Source organism: Scardinius erythrophthalmus (genome assembly GCF_964197995.2).
Source record: "Scardinius erythrophthalmus genome assembly, chromosome: 17".
NCBI lineage: Eukaryota > Metazoa > Chordata > Actinopteri > Cypriniformes > Leuciscidae > Scardinius > Scardinius erythrophthalmus.
The window spans coordinates 3,652,220-3,672,705 of NC_138237.1; the positions used below are offsets into that span (position 1 = coordinate 3,652,220).

The window sequence follows — 20,486 nt, forward strand, 5'->3', positions numbered from 1 at the left end:
CCTGTCAAACGCCACCCACTGACACACCCACATCCTGTTAAACCCCACCCACTGACACACCCACACCCTGTTAAACCCTGCCCATTGACACACCCACACCCTGTTAAACCCCGCCCACTGACACACCCACTCCCTGTTAAACCCCGCCCACTGACATAGACACATGCCGTCTGTGTCAAACCCCGCCCACTAAAAGATACACACGCCCTCTCTGTGATAAACCCCGCCCACTGACGTAGACACACACCCTCTGTCAAACAGCAGTGCATGCTGGTTAGAAATTTTGTCCAACCTGAGACAGCACCGACACCACGTCACTCGACGTATGGCATCAAATGTAAATTTGATATTCAAATTAAATAGATAAATTTTAAATTCAGGCCTAAATGTGTTTGTGCTCCACAGCTCACATAGTGACACACAAAAGTACAGAGCGAGAGGAGTAATCCTCCAAAAATCACTTACAACAGCTTCAGTGTTGCTCAGTGTTTAAACATGTAACTAAACAGATGCTGAATGACCCTGAAGTGTGTGTGTGTGTGTGTGTGTGTGTGTGTGTGTGTGTGTGTGTGTGTGTGTGTGTGTGTGTGTGTGTGTGCAGAGACACTCTTCAGTTGTTCTTCAAGATGCTTGTTTCCTAACGGCTTCAGTCCAGAGGAAGAGTCAGTGTGTGAATCATGACCGTCGTTTACTGACACACACCGCTCAACAAACTACTGATAGTGCTTGTTAGACAGCATCTGTGACCACACACACTCCGACACACTCTCCCACTCACACACTCCAGCACGCACACACACACACACACACACACACACACACACTCAGCAGTTTAGGACTTGTCCACGGAAGTCATGCCGATAAACGTTCCATTCTTCTCATCTTGATCGTCCACTTTGCCGCTCACAGGAGCGTATGATGTGTCTTTCTTTGCGGATGGCTAAAAATAAGAAAGAAAACACAACGATTGTTTAGTTCGTAATGTGAGTGTGTGTGTAATCAGTCTAAAACAAACAATGCAAGGTCAAGAACACAAACACTTGGCCAACATATTCCTCGAGTACAGCATGTTTTAGTCCTTAAACCAGTTGAAAGCATCATGTGATTAACCAGACTGGAGGAGTTGAAGTAAGTTAAGCCTGTTTCACACATCTGAGTGTTTTCATTAATAATGCATGTACATATTCATACACTCGCTTATGAGTCTGACTCAGGAGAGGACTAGATCCTAGAAACATTTATATGTTCTTATTGTTGAATGTGTCAAAAGCCGCTTTCCGACCGGAGGAACCTTTTCACAGTTCCTAGAACTATTGGCGGAAGTTCCCGGATGTCGGCGTGTTCGCACTGCAGGAACTAGGAACGATTTTAGTTCTAGGAACTCCATTTGGAGGAACTAATTTAGGTCCTACTTCAGAGTCGGTCTAAACCAGCACTATAGGAACTACCCGTGACGTTAGTGTTCGCTGATTAACGCGAAACACCCGCCATTTTTAAAACAGCTAGAATGTAAACACACAGATTATAGCCTATATATTTACTCCATAAACTAACTATACAAACATGGAAAACAGTGATAGATGGGTCTCTAAACCTTTATGCTGAAGAGAAAATCCAACGCAACTTTGAGGGGACCAAGCCAAACATGATTATGTTTATCTGCCCAGCAACACTGGACATCAACCACACGGCATAGGCTAATAACCTTTTTTTCATATACTGTCTACTTTCTATATCAGTTCTATCTAATAAGATATTAAACAGTACTGTTAGACAGATCGCTAACTAATGAACACAGAGAATGCGAGCATTGTTTGCTCTGGCGTTCTCAGCGCCGCCAAAATAAATGTCCGTCGCGCCGTCAAAATAAAAGTCGCCGTGCTTGCATCACTCCCTTACCCCTCATACCAGTTCCTATGGCCACTTGGCCAGTGCGAACGCAAACAGCAAAACCGAGTTTGGGGGAGAGTAGTTCATAGAACTGTTTAGAAGTGGACAGTTCCTAGAACTAAGTTCCTGTAACTACTTGGTCGGAAAGCGGCTAATGTCATCATTTCATTAATAAATAGTACTGTTTTGATCTCCTTGCTATAGTTATTATTTTCTATTTTCAAAATGACCAGCAAACATCATAATAATCCTTCATTCTAATAATTGTGAACGGAACCCACAAAAAAAAACCTTATTGTTCATGGAACGTTCTCTGGATGTTTGTAAATGTTATACAAATGTTGCTTTGTCTCGGAATTTTCAGAGAACATTCAAAAGTAACGTTCCCATAATGTTTGAAGAATGGTACAATTGAATGTTCCCTAAATGTTCACAAAAACATTTAAAAAACTGGATGTTTTGAACATTCAGAGAACATTCAGAAATACCATTTTAATGGGAATGTTAGCAAAATGTTCTTAGAACATATTTTTGTTAGCTTGTTAGCACCATGCTCTACTGTTTACGCAACAGCATGTGACAATTCTCATGTGATATTTTTGCAGAAATGAATATGCGCCACAGACGTGCGTTGTGTGAAACAGGCCTGAACTAGCAGTGTTATTTGTAAGATGGTTAATGAGTGTGTGAACTTACAGGAGCGCAGCGGAAAACCTCAGCGAAATCAAAACGCTTCACTTCAGTCTAAATAAAAGCAGATCAGCACAACATGGTGTTCATTTGCTCAGGTTAGACATACAATGTTAATAAGCAAGATAGCATAGCATTGTTACAAGGTTAGTGAATTGATCTGGAGAGCAGGATGTGGTGGTTAGTAACTTCTGATTGAGTTATGACAGGAAACAGCATCACATAAACCACAGAGTCACATAAACCACAGTCTGAACAACAGCAGAGTCTAGATGAAACCTCAGCTCCACTACAATTAGGTCTGTCATATAGGCTAGATATAAATATAATGAGAACATTATAATTGTATTTTTGGGACATAGATTTTAATGGTGAGACTTTTGTTTTTGTAATCAGGAGCTGTGTCTCAAACCGTTCACTCGTTCACTAATCCCTACATAGTGAATGGCAGTTGAGTGCACTACATCAGCAAGGAGTGAACGAAAATGAGTGAGCGAATTCGGACGCTGACATAATTATCACGCGCCAGAGAGCTCGGACAATTTTGTCATAAACATTACCTACCCATCTTTAATATTTCCTTTTTTGGCTCTATGAATTGTATGTAACAATTGTATGTATGTATTTTTCACGTTTATTGCGTAATTTGATAAAAAAAAAAAGATAATAAAAACACTTGATTGTCATATTTATTTACTTTTTACATTTATATGTGAAAATAAAAGAGAACAAAACACTACACAACACATTTGTTTATTCAAATATAGATATAACGGTATATATATAAATAAATAACCAGGCGTCTGGTCTTATAAATCATTGTTTTCTATCTCGCGTGCGCCGTTGCCATGGTGACATTGTTGTTTATTTTTCATTCGTGCTCTATCGCCTTGTGTTGGATTGTGGGAAATAGTTTCTCAGCATCGGATGTACACTCGAATTCAGAGAGGATTGTGGGTAAAAGTAGTGAATGAATGTAGGGAATGTCGTTCACTCAGAATTCGGACACCACTACAAAATGGCCGACACCCTAAATAGTGCACTATATAGTGGATAGGGAGCGATTTCAGACACAGTTAGGCTCTCAAAAATTATATAAGAATCTGGATTTGGATTTATCGGCCAGTATATCGGTTTATCAGTTAACGGCGTACAAATATAAAGAATTATACATTATGGGCTTTCAAACAAGAATTGAGCAAGAATCGTTATCGAGAGGCTTCAGGAGGCAGAGCAACAATCAGCTATCCCCAGTTGTCAGTCCAGGACAGCTGCCAGCTCCTCATATTTTGAGAAGGTTGCCACGCGGCACGCGGACCCTTATGGGCATTCCCCCAGGAGAGCGAGTACAAGAGTCTCGCCCCCTTATGCAGCCCTTAGGAAATCGATGTCTGCTTCCCGCTGCCGATGGTGCCTCGGGACACATCGGCTTCCAGCGAACACAAATCGCAGCGTCTGCCCGAAGACGTTGCGGCCCTGTCGAGTTCGCCGCCTCTCGGGAGGTCTGTAGAGAGCATATTTCGGTTAGTTCCTGCCAGTTAGCTGCTTCAGGTCACCGAAGCCATTTGGAAATTTATAGCCGAGGCCAGTCTCGAGGGACTGGTCCCCATAATGGCATATTTAGATACCCCGAGGGGTCTACAAAATATAGCCTAGGGGGTCCTGCTTACAGTGGAGCTAATATACAAATATTATCTACTAGGGGCGCTTCACATGTCTGTTAGCCCCGAGCAGGGTCGGTTCTTTGAACAGGAAGTCTAGTCCCTCTTAACACAGGAAACCTCAAAGTGGATTCTTCCTTGGTTATGGGAGCCCGGGTTCTACAGCCGGCACTTCATAGTTCCTGTGAGGGCGGGGGGAGTTAGGCCTTATTTTGGATCTCAAGATACTGGATCAACCTCCGAGGGGATTCAGATTCAAGATACCGACTGTCAGTCAGACCAGCTCCGAGGACTGGTCTGTCGTGATAGATCCACAAGCTCCTTAACTCCTCGTTCCCTTCTAACCCCATCACAGGAAGTTTCCGAGATCCGCTTTTGGGGGAAAAGCGCATCAGTTCCGGACTCTTCCATTCAGCCTAGTATTGTATCCCCGCACCTCCTCGGAATGCATGGTCACTGTCCTAGAGTCTTCAGGGCATCCTCATTCCCATCCATTGACTACTAGAGCAGACGGTTCAACACCGAGGTGTTGTTCTGAGTCTCGTGAGGTGCTCGGGAATATGGCTCAGAGTCTAGGAAATATCACTAGTTCCTCTTCAGAGAAACCGATTCCTGGGGGTGGTGTAGGTTATAGTCACGATGCAGGCACAAGCTAGGCCAGGCCACCACTATATGACCTTATCAAAGAGTGGGCTCGCTGGCAGCAGTGTTCAACATACTATTCTTTGGCCTGCTGTACGAGGGGGCCCTGTAGTAGTGGCTCAGGACTAATGGGTTTTTCCTGAGAGGGAACCCACTCCGCGCATATGCCCTCGTTTTCTGATCATGGAGAGGAAGTTAGGGTTTCTGCTCCGAGAACCTGTTTTGGAAACACAGGGTCTGAGGAGATTTCAGAGAGGCCATCAGGTTCTATTTTTGACAGACAATACGTCGGTGGTCTCTCTGATCAAAGAGGGGCAGTCATCCTGTCGAGGCAGGGGCTGCGGCCCGGGGATTTCAAACCCCACCCCAAGTTGGCTTTAGCCGGGATGGAGGTCGGTTTGTCAGAGGTGGTCCCGTATATGGCTTCCAAACATCTGGGCTCTCCTGGCAGGCCTTCCACGGTAAATCCGGATCAGGATGATCCTCCCTCCTCAGTCCGAGGTTGTGATATTTCACCCTTAGCTGAAGGGGGGACCAATTCACAAATTCTGGTCTCTCAACCGAGGTTGTCGAGACCATTCTAAACTCTAGAGCCCCCTCCACGAGGAAACTTTATGCATTTAAATGGAAAATTTTCATTTCATGGTGAAGAACGTCAGTTGGACCCAGTTAACTGCCCAGTGGCTTCAGTGCTGGAGTTCCTCCAGCATCGTTTCTCTGCCAGGCTCTCCCCGTCCACGCTTAGGGTCTATGTGGCGGCTATATCAGCCTTCCACACGCCTTTAACGATGGGCACTCTGGGGACACACCCACTCATAATTCGTTTCCTTCGTGGAGCCAGGAGGATGAGGCCTGCCATCCAGCCTAGGGTCCCCACGTGGGACCTGGCAGTGGTCCTCGAAGGGTTATCCCTGGCACCCTTCGAACCCCTGGATAAAGTGTCTGAGAAATTTATATCCTTTAAGGTAGTCTTCCTGCTTACTATTACTTCCCTGAAACGAGTTGGCGACCTGCAGGCACTATCTGTGGCTCCCTCTTGCCTCGAGTTCGCTCCTGGCAGAATGAGAGCCATTCTCCACCCTAGACCTGGATACATGCCTAAGGTGCCCACGAATGTGGCACGGTCTATAATCCTTCAGGCCTTTCATCCTCCACCGCATGTGTCGGATGATCAAGCTAAACTACACTTGTTATGCTCAGTCCGGGCTCTTGAGGCCTTTGTACATAGGACCTCGGGCTGGAGGAAGTCGGACCAGCTGTTTGTGTTTTGGGTTATCCTAGGAGGGCTCCCCGGTCTCCAAACAGACTATTAGCAAGTGGATAGTAGAGGCTGTTTCTTCAGCTTACGAGGTGCGCAATCTGCCTTCACCTCTCCTGATAAAGGCCCACTCAACTAGAGGAGTGGCATCCTCTAGAGCCTTGCTAGCAGGGGTTTCTCTTCAAGAGGTCTGTGATGCCGCTGGCTGGGCCTCCCCACACACCTTCATAAAACATTACAGTCTGGATCTGCCCTCTACACCAGGTTCACAAGTTCTCATGTCTTGAGTGTGCCAGATTGCTTCACACCAGGATCTCTCAGTATGGCGGCGTGGGTATTCGTTCCCCAAAGTGTCGAGTATCGACGCAGCGGGAGTTCCCTTGCGAAAGGGAACGTCTCGGGTTACTATTGTAACCCTCGCTCCCTGAGTAGGGAACGAACGAGATGCTGCGTCCCTCGGCCACACTTTTCGCGCTCCTGAGAACGACTTGCTTCGACCCTTCAAAAGCTGACGCGGCTATGTTTCGGTGTCCTTTTATAGCACAACAATAATTGAATCTCTGATGATTCAATAAGTGCAATTCACCTCTACAGTATTCCTCAAGGTGGCGATGTCTGATACACATGAATGGCATGATGTTTTACTCATAATTACCGCAGATATAAAGCAAACAAATATATCAGCAAAACTTGAAATGGCTCAGCGATTTACAGCAGAACAAATATTTTATCACAATCAAATATTAGTGTCACTGATGGTGGATCTGGTGAAGAAGCTGTCAGTGATCAAAATATTGATTTTGAAGGTGCTGAAAATGATAGTTTTGAGAATATGGTTGGGATGGCGAATATGAGCCAAATGAGCTCTGACGGGGACAGTGATGATGGTAAAAAACATCTGCTGAAATTGAACCCTTCCAAGCTCTAAAAGGTAACGAAATATGCTTTATTTTATTCTTTTGTAATTGTTATAAAAACATCAGTAGAGTTTTATATTATCGCGACAGGTGGAGATCCATCCGTGACATAGATCCGGGTCACTAAAGACCGTAAATGTAATAATGATTTGCGAAACATTCATGCATTTAAGGGTTAATGTTTCTTCGTACGTTTCCATAACCATTAGCTTTCGAGTGTTCAGGCAAAGAACATATTTTTGGTTAGCTGAGAGTTAATGTCACCAGCTCCACCGATTTTCTCAAACTCCACACATCTGTCTTTTCTATGAACAGTGACCGTGTGAATATTGATTCATAAAGGTCATTGTGGAAGAATAGCGTTCTGTTTCCACAACAAACACACACTGAACGGACACATAAATATTCGTGGAATGATTTGGCGCATAAATTAGTGTCACATGATGCAGCTTTAGTTTGTGTGAACCGCACTGACAGCCAATGATTTGGTGGGAAAGTGAAGAATAATCTGGGGAAATACTAGTGATTCTACTGCTTTCAACACTTCATTACCTTGTTTTGATAGAAGCGTATGGCGAGGATGATGGAAACTAAGAGCAGGATGACTCCCAGAGCGATGATGATTAGAGGAAAATGAGAGACTAGAGTCACGACCAACAGCAGTTTCTGAATCCTCGCGGCCGAAGCGTCATCAATCACCACCGACTGCAAAACAAATCATGCAAACACACATTCAATACGATATTCAACTGTAATGGCTGATTAAATCATCCCATTGACTCTCACCTCGTTCAGAAACACAATGGGGAAGATAGTATTGTTGAGATTCTTGGTCATACTGAGGAAACAGAGACAAATGACCTTCAGCTATAAAACTATATAAACACTCACGCCTGTTTATCAGAACGCCGTGATTAAATATATCAGACAGGAAAACATCACTCACGGAAAGCCGGTTACTCTGTCGAGATGAATGTTGATCTGGGCTCTTTTCATGGCACGAACAGGCACTCCCATAGTCTAACACAGGAGAAGTCAAGATCTGAGTCAGATTGCAGTTAACAAACTAATTACACAGGAAAAAATACATCATAGAAAGAGGCACGATGACGAAAGTGAGCGTTTTCTACATTTGGCTCCTTAACTCTGGAATAGCCTTCCTGATAAAGATTCATCTCTTTAGCCAAGCATTCACATATCATGATTCTCATAAACGTACTACAATTATATTTGATGAAATAGTACAAATACTCATATTTCGCCTAAAATGCTATGAACAGAAGGTACGCGAATCCTTCTTGCTTTGCTTCCTTCCCCACTAGCAAAAATCTGTTCTAGGAACGTTATGCTAATGTTCCCATTTAGTTGGTTATGTGAATGTTTAGGGAACATTCCATTGTATCATTCTTCAAACATTATGGGAATGTTACTTTTGAATGTTTTCTGAATATTCCCAAAACAAGTAGCAACATTTAAAAAAGGAAAATCCAACTGAAATGTTTGAGGAAAAACACTCCATGAACGATGTATAAATAATGTTTTTGTGAACGTTTATAAAGACCAGACAACTTTGAACAAACATTCTGTAAACGCTACTGGAAGAACGTTCGCTCATAACTTTGCCAGTACTTTCTGAGTGCGTGTCCTGTAATTTGGAGTGTTTCTACCTTTGTGATCTGTTTAGGCGACACCGATAATTGCGAAGATTTCAGACGGCGGCAACATCTGATCGACACGCAAAACTTTCAAATATCATCCTTATACTGTAATAATTCTGAGCACAGGTTGTAAGTACTGCCTAACAGGTTAACTAACCTCATAACATGCACTGTAATAAAACTGTATTAGTAGGCCTGTCACGATTATGAAATTTGGCTGACGATTAATTGTCTAAAAAATAATTGCGGTTATGACGATTAATTGTCAGTTTTAGGGCTTTGACGATTAATTGTCTGTGTTAGGGCTTTGGCGATTATGCCGATTAATTGTCTGTTTTAGGGCTTTGTGCTTCATTCATTAAATAATTGTGATAAATTTAATCCTTTGTAAGTTATCATTTTGCAGTGTAAGATTACAGTTAACACCTTTAAATATTAAATAAATATATTCAATAGCTATGACAATTTGTTTATTAAACTTAGTGAGTGTATAAATCAGCAGCAAAAAGTAATTTTTGAAAACATCTGCACAGTAATTGAATAAAATCTAAAAACATGTTAATAAAAACAAATGTGCACAAACCATGATAATATGATACGCTTCAAAACAGAGCGGAACAAAGCGTGTATGCGCATCGCGGGTGCAGAATGATGTGCTTAATGCAGCATGGAGTCACAGTGCGCAGCGCTGCACAAGTGCGCATTTAAAAGTTCACGGCACAAAGTGAAGAAATGTCGACTGTCGAGGGCACAAATCCTAGTGTATATCAGTCCAACAGTTTATTGATCATTTGTTTCTTCACAGTTTTAAACTCCAGTTATTGCACGTCTGATGCCAATTCATAGTCCTTGTAAAAAAAAAAAAAAAAATTCATAGTCCTTGTGCTGTGTAGGCACACGGTAGCAAGCGAGTCATTTAGAAACAGCAAAAAAAACTCCAAAATAAAGTCATTTTATGCAAATCCACAGCCCTTTATCTACAGATGAAGCATTATAACGTCAATGTCACATTGGAGAAAGTTTTACCGTGTATCCTGTCGTAACCGGACGACGCGCGCTGTTTGAATGCTGCACGGAATGATTGACAGCTGCAGAGTTTGAATGCTGAACGGAACGATTGACAGCTGCAGACGAGTTTGTGAACTTTAATTTAACAATGTAAATATACTACTGTCCCTCACATTAAGCTAAGAAATGGCTTTAGATGACTTTGAATATGTTGCTGGAACATGTAAATTAGTTGCTGGAAAACGTAATTAGTGCTTGTCTATTTATTTTGGTCCATGACTCCCCCTTCAGGGGCGTGTCTAGAGCATTTTCAGTGGGGGGGGGGGGAGCATGCTGGGGCACTGCCTCCAAACGGGGTGGCCGCCAGTGACCAAAAAAAAAAAGAAGCTAAATTCTACAGTAGCCTATATTACGTAAATCCTATTGATTTTATTATTTTTTTAACTTGAATAAAGTTACTTGTAAACAAATGTAGTAATAAAGCACATTTTTGATTAATTTAGTTTTTTGTTATCCCTATATATCCATTAAGTTGAATTTGAGAGCCAGTGTTTATTATTTTTAGTGTTTCCATAAAACTAACAAGTTTATAAAATAAAAGCAATTTTAATAATGAGCAAGTTTAAAATCCCAGAAGCAGAAACGATGTCAATTATTTTCTTTTAATAAGTAGTTTGGCCATTACAATATACAGTAGTTTTATTCACAATCTCTTTCAAATAATAAATAAATAAATAAAGAAAAATAAAGAAAAAATCCCCCCACTGTAATAATTCAAATGGTTTGGCCAAAACATCATAGTGTTTCATTCAACATTTTTTTCAGATTAATTTACAAAAAAGCTGAGTAACACAGAGTTAAAGTTTTAGCACTTTAACACTTCAAATGAAAACACCACAGTTTAAAAATAAAATATGGAACCATTACATTGTGCTCTGCTAATATATTAAAGAACAGTCTTTAGTCTAGAAACAATAATAGCTGCCAACTTTTTGTTTAGCTTGGAGTGTATTGTGATTGTCACTAACATTTTAGTAATTAAACTGAATTTTATTAGGTTTAGTGACATGTTACAATGTTTTGGTACAATTTCTGGTAAACTACACTTTTTTATTATTTCAATTCAATTATTGTGATTTGATTTAATATTGACTCATTTGGATAAATATTAGGTAGGCCACACAAGATAGGCGTTTTTTTCTAAAGAAAAAAACAACTCACCTGATGCTGTAAACATACAGAGAGCCCTATCAGCTGGTAGTAGGCTATTATTTAAGGTTAAAAATAACTCAAATTAAATATAATGCGTACATTTTTTAAAAAATTATAATAACTTTAATTAATGATATAAGTAAAATTATAATATGTAATATAGAACACATATTTAACTAATACTCTCTATAGCTATTTTTTTCTTGCCAATGTACTATAGCCTATTATATTAATTAAATGGCTTTCCTGAGGTAAATGGGACATAATTGTTCTCCAGCTATGTTATTGACCTCTTCACACTTATGAAAAACACTGATTGATCGATATTATGTATGAGGAATATACATTTCGGTAAGTTTTAGCTGTATCTTCAGTGTTCATTCATGTTTTTTTACTATTAGCTAGTAGAGATGATCGGTTCACGTGCGCTAGGGATCTGTCACGTAACATTTAACGTTACAAGCGCCAAAACGTTTGAATTTCGTAATAAAATTGACAGAATATGAGAGCTGAGATTTTTTTTTATATCATAAGTAACCTGCTCTGTCTAGTCTGGCGGTCTCCGTGTCCTCTTTGCTTCGCGATTTTTCTGTGCGTGAGAAAATGGATGTGGCGTGAGAGAGTGTGAAAATTGCGTGTGTCTCACGGTGAATGTGTGAGAGTTGGCAGCTCTGGAGTAACAGTAGCAGAAAGAGAGGAAAACAGTCGAAAAAGAAGGAAGGCAGACCTCAACTAAAACAGCTGAAACTTCTGGAACTAAAACTTCTGTTTCGGTGGTGATGACTGGCAGCTCTTTGTTTGGTGTCTTGACTTCCCCACTCTTGATTGATAAGGACAGTAAAAGTCCAAGTCCGCGATGACCGTTGTTTTTCTGGCGCTGCACTTTTTGAATCGCGAACTTCAGTAGAGTCTATAAACTGATTGGCCGTAAAATGAACCAATCACAAGACATCTTATAGGGGGGGCACCTGGGGTGGCCAACCGAATTTCAGGGGGGGCCGGTGCCCCCCCTGGCCACCACGTAGACCCGCCCCTGTCCCCCTTGTGCCGTAGGCCTATAAAAGAGCGCAATAATCGCGGTTGTCTGAAACAATCGCGGTTAGATCAAATAATCGCGATCAGACGGTTATTTAATTATCGTGACAGGCCTATGTATTAGTACTGTCAAATCGTGATTGATCGCATCTAATGTAAAAATTTGTAAATGCTCTATATGTGTACACACACACACACACACACACACACACACACACACACACAAACTTATATGTTATATGCAATTAATCAAGATTAATCGATTTGACAGCACTAAACTCATACTGTATCTGACTGACAGAACATTTCCTAAATTGTAATATTGAATCAAGCATTTTATAGCTGAAAAAATGAAGTGAATGTAAACAGTAGAGAAAGATAACGCATGTGTAGGACTTAAAGTGACAGCAGCCTAATATTTCTGCTGCTGTCTGTGTTTTTAATGTTACTCAATTTGAATTGAATCGAGAATCTGTTTAAAGTGTCTGAACGTTGAGTGGATCAGCTGGTGTTTCACTTACAGGGTTCAGATCCAGAAAGGTCTGATGACGCTCGTGGACAGGAGAAATACCGTCGATGGCATTGGCGTACTTCTCATCACCCAGATGAAAGTGAGGGAAAGACACGACTACAGGAGCACCTGTGACACACACCAACAACATCGTGAAGCTCACAGAACCACCGTTTACATTCATGCAAACAGACATGCATTGCATTCAAGGCATACATTTGAGCAGTTTATGCATTCCCAGGGACCCCAAAATCAAAAAACACAAAATAAATTACGTTTCTCAAGTATATGAAGTATATGCAGGGCCTAAAATCAACACTCGTCAAGCGTCAAATGAAAGTAAAAATTGGGTTTGTGAAACGGTGTCAATCGCCTGTTGGTCGGTAACTTTTTATTAGTGCTGGCAATGATTAATCGCATCCAAAATAAAAGTTTGTTTTTACATAATACATGTGAACTGTGTAAAATTATTTTGTATATATAAATATGCACACATGCATGTATATACTGTATATATTTATATATAATTTATATTATACATAAATATTAATATTTTATATATAAATAACAATTTTTTCTTAAATATATACATGCATGTGTGTGTATTTATATTTACAAAATAATTATACACAATAAATATACACAGTACACACACATATATGATGTAAACACAAACTTTTATTTTGGATTTTAATTGCGATTAATAGTTGCCCAGCACTACTTTTTATGAATTCTAATAATGCAATAATGTGAGAACATGAACGTAAACGAGAAACCAATTAGCTAGTGTACGAATACTGCATCAAGCTCTGTTTCGCGTCTTCTTGCGCTTGAACGGACTATTTCACACAAAAAATTTTCATAAATGCCCGTCTCAGCAAGTATCCAAGTAAACACAGTCGGTTATGGCTTGATTAGTTCACTTCAGAATTTAAGTTTCCTGATAATTTACTCTTCCGCACGTCATCCAAGATATTCATGTCTGTCTTTCTTCAGTCGAAAAGAAATTAAGGTTTTTGAGGAAAACGTTCCAGGATTTTCTCCATATAGTGTCTTCAATGGGGTCGAAGGTCCAAATGTGAGTTTAAGTGCAGCTTCAAAGCCTCGACACGATCCAGCCGAGGAATAAGAGTCTCATCTAGACAAACCAGCGGACATTTTATAGCAAAATAAATATTTATATACTTTAACCACAAATGCTGGTCTTGCACTAGCTGTGATGCGACACACATTATGTAATCACATTGAAAGGTCAAGCGTGACGTAGGTGTAAGAACAGACCCAGTGTTCACAAAGCGAACGTTTACAAAAAAAATAAAAAAAATAAAAGGTAAAACAACGATGTCGGATGATTTTGAAGTTGGAGGAGAAAATGAGATGGAGTTTTTCACCCTACCCCATAATTTTGAACCGGAACAAGCATGACCTTTCGACGTGATTACGTAATGTGTGAAGTCATGGACGTGCAAGACGAGCATTAATGGTTAAAAAGTATATAAATGTTTCTTTATTTAGAAAATTATGGATTTTAATCAAAATTTTAATTCTGAAGTGAACTAATCCTTTAAGAATTGAATGTTAACAGTAGAGAAAGACAACGCATGTGTAGGTCTTAAAGTGACGGCAGCCTAATATTTCAGATTCTTTGATTCTTTCTGCGTTTTTAAACATTAAATAACAAAAGACAAGGAAATCACTCACTGCTCTTGACTGAGTAACTTTTGAAACGTTAATAAGTTAATATGTTTAATTTATACAGTGAAGACTATTCAGTGTTATTTTACATTTGATTACTTTATTTAATGCCGCCACCTGAAAACTACTGTTACTTGTCTTTAATAATGTTTCAGATTTATATTAGTTAGGCTAGTAGCTGTAGCTGTGGGATCGAAACTGGAATTTGTTGTTATTACGAATGTTTTCTGTGTTCTGACAGCAGAAATGACGTCTTCTCCTCACATTGTCTTAACAATTAGACGAGCCCTCCTGAGATGTGGTGGATGTTCATCCTGTCGTTAAAGAACGAAGGAACCTCGTTTCATGACAACACGCGAGGAACTCTGACCTTGACGATGAAAACAATCCGGCGTGAATGAGAAACACAGATGCGTTCACCGCCTCTGTTCTGAACACATGAGGGGAAACTAGACTCCAGTGTTACTGGGACAGAGGTGAGAGTTTTCCAGCCCTCGTGTTTGACAACATACTCGTGTGTGTGTGTGTGTGTGTGTGTGTGTGAGAGAGAGAGAGAGAGAGAGAGAGAGAGAGTGTGTGTGTATGTGTGTGTGTGTGTGTGTGTGTGTGTGTGTGTGTGTGTGTGTGTGTGTGTGTGTGTGTGTGTGTGTGTGAGAGAGAGAGAGAAAGTGTGTTTGATAATGTGTCTGAGTAAGTGTGTGTGTGTGTGTGTGTGTGTGTGTGTGTGTGTGTGTGTGTGTGTGTGTGTGTGTGTGTGTGTGTGTGTGTGTAGTTATTCGACACACCTGTAATATGCGAGCGCTCGAATGCTTTGGCAACACAGTAATGGTTCTGCTGAAGCTCACATGAGCACAGCGTGACAGAACGATAAAACACAAACACAGATCTGAGAGGAAGGTCAGCAGGTCTGTGTGTGTGAGTGTTTCTCACTTTACTTTATGGATCAGAATACCCAGAAGTGACTTAAACATGATAAAAATGATTCACAGAAATGTTTGGGCACGGCTCAGACTGGATGAAACACCTAGAAAACAGACTTAAAACTCAGAACATTAAAGGAAATAATTTTAGTAATTAATGCATGAACGCACTTTTCATGTGTCTAAAGTTTTATATACAGTACCAGTCAAAAGTTTGAAAACTGCTGCTTTTATTTGATCAAAAATACAGTGAAAAATTATTATAATGTAAATCGTTTCGGTTACTCACGTAACCTCTGTTCTCTCTAGAAGAGGGAACGAGTATTGCGTAGTTTGCTTACGCTACGGGAAAGCCTTTCTTTCTCGAGATACTGAAGCCAAAAATTATCCTTAATTTTTATAATCTTGTCAACGCAGTGCGGCAGCCTGCAGACCTAGGGCAAGCTTACTAGCGTGCCCATTGGCTGCCCTGCGGCAACTGCAGCAGCCTACCGCTGAGCCCTTGGCGTGACGTCACGACCAATGAGCGCGCTTGGCGCGCTTAATGCGTCACAGCCCGCGAAAAGGGGTGTGGCTTAGCGTATATAAACAGGGCTCGGAGGCTGCTTCTCTGGTTTCTGTCGCATGAAGCGAAATGAGCTCGTGGTGCGAGCACGGCGGGCTACGCAATACTCGTTCCCTCTTCTAGAGAGAACAGAGGTTACGTGAGTAACCGAAACGTTCTCTTACGAGAGGTTCTCTCGTATTGCGTAGTTGCTTACGCTACGGGAACGCCCTTGTCAACGCCGTGCGCGCCCAGCATCCACTGGATGAGTCCCAGGGAGAGCCCGGGGAACGTGATAGCAGAGAGCCGGGCGGCCCGAAGAGGGCTAGCGCCGTACATAAGCACACACTAGGGGGTTAGGAGCGGCACGGCCGGTCCGAACTGACAATTCCCTGCATAGTGCAGCTCAACCAGTAGAGCTAAATCACACAACGTAGCCCGCGCACAGATAGTGGGCTGGCATACGCGAGACTTAGACTGATAACACTTTCGCCTGCAAGGCGGGAACATCCAGGTTGTAAAACCTAACAAATGTGGAGGGGGAGGCCCAGCCTGCCGCTGCACAAATGTCATGAATGGGAATCCCGCTGGACCACGCCCACGACGAGGCCATGCCTCTGGTGGAGTGAGCTTGAATGCCCAATGGGCACTGCAGGTCTTTAGACGCATAAGCAGCAGCAATAGCGTCCACTATCCATCTGGACAGGCTGTGTTTCGAGGCGGCGAGACCCTTGGTGCGCCCGCCAAACGAAACAAAGAGCTGTTCCACCACTCGTTTGACTGAAGACAGTGCTATCAGAAAAACGGTTTTGAGCGTGAGGTATTTCATATCCACAGTTTCCAAGGGTTCGAAGGGATGCGCTTTCAGGGCCTCCAAGACCAGTGAAAGATCCCACATAGGAACCGAGGGGGGTCGCGGGGGGTTCATCCTCCTGGCTCCTCTAAGGAAGCGGATGACGAACTCGTTCCTTCCTAATGCGCGGCCCAGCTCTGAACAGAGAGCGCTGAAATGGCCGTGACATAGACTTTGAGCGTGGAGGGGGACCTGCCCGCGTCCAGTAACTCTTGAAGGAAACACAGTACTCGCGATACCCCCACATGTCTGTGGATCGAGCCCCTTAGCAGTGCACCATCTGTTAAACACTGACCATTTCGACATGTAGAGCCGCCTCGTACAGGGGGCTCTAGATTGTATGATCGTGTTCATGACCCCGTCTGGCAGATCAGCGTGTAATCGTTGAGGCTCCACGCATGCAGAGACAGCGCTCTGGATGGGGATGCCATATCGAGCCGCGGGCTTGAGAGAAAAGGTCTCTCTTCACCGGTATCGGCCAGGGGGCTGAGTCTGCCAGCTGTATTAGATCCGGGAACCAAGCTTGGTTCTCCCAGTATGGGGCTAAGAGGAGCACTGTGTGGCGCGCTTCCCTGATTCTCTTGATGACCCGAGGCAGCAGAGAGACCGGGGGAAAAGCATACAGCGGGCCGCTGGGCCGGGTCTGGGCCAGCGCGTCCTCGTTCTTCGAGAAGAACTCTGGGCAATGAGCGTTGTCTTTTGACGCAAAAAGGTCGACTTTCGCTTTGCCGGAACGGCGCCACAGTGACTGGACTGTTTGGGGGTGTTGAGACCACTCCCCAGGGGGAACGCTGTCCCTGGACAGTCTGTCGGGGCCCTCGTTCAGGTGGCCAGGCACATGCGCGGCTCTCTCAGCGAGCGCAGAGAGTGCTGAGCCCACACGAGGAGGCGTTCCGCCAGGGTGCAGAGCGTCTGATCTGACACCGCCCTGGCGATTCACATAGGCCACTACCGATGTATTGTCCGTGCGGACTAGAACATGGTGACCGTGGAGGAATGGGAGGAAGTGTTTGAGAGCTTTCTCGACCGCGAGCATCTCTAGACAGTTTATGTGTAGGAGATTCTCCTGGTCTGACCAGCGGCCATAGACCGGTCTGCCTTCGAAGAGCGCTCCCCAATCTAGGTTGGAAGCGTCTGTCGAGACAACTTTCCGGTGTGAAATCACTCCCATAGTCACTCCTGTGTGATACCATTCGGCTGCCAGCCAGGGCTGCAGGGCTGAAAAGCAGCTCTGATTCACTCTGACTCGCAAGCCGCCGGCCGCCCAGGCTCGGTGGGGCACGCGCTTTCAGCCAGCGTTGAAGCGGGCGCATGCGCAGTAAGCCCAGCTGGAGCGCTGCTGCAGCTGAGGCAATATGCCCCAGGATACGCTGGAATGTCCTCAGCGGAACCCGGCTGCCTATTTGGAGGGATGCGGCGAGGAGGCGGATGCGGCGCGCGCGCTGCTCCGACAGTCTGGCCGTCATAGCCACCGAGTCCAGTTCTATTCCAAGAAGGAAATTGACTGACGGGGCGATAGCGAGCTCTTGGTCCAGTGACCGAGAGACCCAGATCCTCCAGATGGCTGAGAAGCGCTGTTCCGTGAGACACAAGTTCCGTCTCTGACAGCGCTAGAATAAGCCAATCGTCCAGATAATTCAGTATTCGCATTCCCTGTTTTCTCAGGGGAGCGAGAGCCGTGTCCATGCATTTCGTAATGTACGGGGTGCCAAAGACAGGCCGAAGGGCAGGATTGTGTACTGATATACTCGACCGTTGAAGGCGAATCTCAAGAATGGCCTGTGACGGGGAGTTATCTGGATCTGAAAATATGCGTCTTTTAGATCGATAGAGATAAACCAGTCTCCTGGGCAAATCTGCGCGAGGATTTTTCTGGTTGTGATCATTTTGAACGGCCGTCTCATGAGGGCTTTGTTCAGATGTCTCAGATCTAAAATAGGTCTTAACGCTCCGTCCTTCTTGGGTACGAGGAAGTAGCGGCTGTAAAGGCTCGACTCGCTTAGAGAAGGATGAACCTGTTCTATAGCCCTTTTGCGCAGTAGCTTCGCTATTTCGGCTTGAAGCAGGTGCGCAGCTTCTGAACTCACTTTCGTCTCCGTCTGTGCTAGAAAGCGCGGAGGGCGACGAGCGAATTGAAGCGAATAGCCGTGTTTTATAGTACTCAGCACCCATTCTGACGCGCCCTGAATAGCTTCCCATGCTTCCGCATGCATAGCTAGGGGTCGAATGGTCTCTGGGTTCAGATCGCCGCGCTGCGCGGGATTGGGGAACCTGTATCAGAGAGGATGGAGCGGCGTGCGCGCCGCTGGTGCTCGAACACGGGGGCTGGTAAACAGTATTGGCCGGCTGTACAGCGTTCGGTAGCTCGGTCCCAGAGGATGGAGCGCGATTTGCTGACAAACACCCCTGGCGCGAAAGCGGCGTGGGGATTGTAATGTCTAAAAGTGAGTGCGCGTGCACCTGAGCGGGCGCAGAGTTTACACTTATGACACGGCCAGAGTTTGGGAGCTTAGAGGGTGTGCGACCCGAGGTAACTGAATGGCAGAGCGAGCAGCGGGTAGGTGTGAGCACAAAGTTGTGGGCACATTTACTACACTTAGTACTCGAGCGGCTTGTGTCCGCTTTATGAGAGAGCGCTCTATGCGCGTTACCATGGGGACCATGTTTGTGTGAAGCAGTGAGCACATGGGAGTGGGCACATTTTCTACACTTATAACACCCTCGGCTTGAGCCGCTGTTGCCCGGGGTAACCGAGTGGCAGAGCGAGTTACAGGTAGATGTGAGCACAGAGTTGTGGGCACATTTACTACACTTATTACTCGAGCGGCGTGTGACCGCTTTATGAGAGAGCGCTCTGAACGCGTTACCATGGGGACCGTGTTTGTGTGTAGCAGTGAGCACATGGGAGTGGGCACATTTTCTACACTTGTAACACCATCGGCGTTATAGAGCAAATGCTTTGATGGCTCATATGTTTAGACGCTCATAAATACTCAAGCACCATCCTGTGAGATGCAGGTTCGCTTTCTGTATGTAAGAAAGCTGGCCGCGAGCTCGGAGAAGACAGCAGAAAAAATATTTTCTGCCGCCAGAGCCGGATTTGAACACGGTTCTCCAGTGCAGAAGCGTAAAATTCTGCCACTGAGCCACAGGGGCACACATGAGCTTCCAGTTGGTGCGAGCATATGACCGAGCGTCGTGTTTCGGCGTTTGTTTGCAGGCGCGCGTGTATTAAAACAGGCCCGTTTACTGCAGCATTAGTATTTCCAGCCGCCTAACTTAGAGGGGACTGAGAAATATGTATCCCGTGAGATGCGGGTTTGCTTTCTGTATGTAAGAAAGCTGGCCGCGAGCTCGGAGAAGCAAGCAGAAAAAAGTTTTTTCTGCTGCCAGAGCCGGATTCGAACACGGGTCTCTGGTGCGGAAGCCTAATGTTCTGCCACTGAGCCACAGGGGCACACATGAGCTTCTGGTCAGTGCGAGCATATGGCCGAGCGTCGTGTTTCGTTTCGGCGTTTGTTTGCAGGCGCGCGTGTATTAAAACAGGCCCGTTTACTGCAGTATTAGTATTTCCAGCCGCCTGAACTTAGAGGGGACTGAGAAATATGTATCCCGTGAGATGCGGGTTTGCTTTCTGTATGTAAGAAAGCTGGCCGCGAGCTCGAGAGAAGCAAGCAGAAAAAAGTTTTTCTGCTGCCAGAGCCGGATTCGAACACGGGTCTCTGGTGCGGAAGTCTAATGTTCTGCCACTGAGCCACAGGGGCACACATGAGCTTCCAGTCAGTGCGAGCATATGACCGAGCGTTTGTTTGCAGGCGCGCGTGAATTACAACAGGCTCGTTTACTGCAATAATAGTATTTCCAGCAGCCTGAACTTAGAGGGGACTGAGAAATATGCGAGGATTGGAGGAAGTCCGGCCTAAGCGGGACGAAAACACTCTCTCTTCCTCCTTTCGCCGGTGCTCGTGACGTCCGCTCTGATATCCCTTGAG

General features: G+C 44.1%; 1 protein-coding gene across 1 annotated transcript in view; it reads right to left on the reverse strand.

The window, feature by feature from the left end:
* Nucleotides 1-689: 689 nt before the first annotated feature.
* LOC308705783 (lysosome membrane protein 2-like) overlaps nt 690-20,486 on the reverse strand; it is a 57,722-nt gene continuing 37,925 nt past the window's right edge. Inside the window, exons 8-12 of the mRNA XM_081390979.1 lie at nt 12,493-12,611; nt 8,005-8,078; nt 7,845-7,896; nt 7,611-7,763; nt 690-940 (exon numbers count right to left, since the gene is read on the reverse strand). Coding sequence (XP_081247105.1) covers nt 833-940; nt 7,611-7,763; nt 7,845-7,896; nt 8,005-8,078; nt 12,493-12,611 — 506 coding nt within the window. The 3' untranslated portion in view covers nt 690-832. The remainder of the gene's footprint in view (nt 941-7,610; nt 7,764-7,844; nt 7,897-8,004; nt 8,079-12,492; nt 12,612-20,486) is intronic.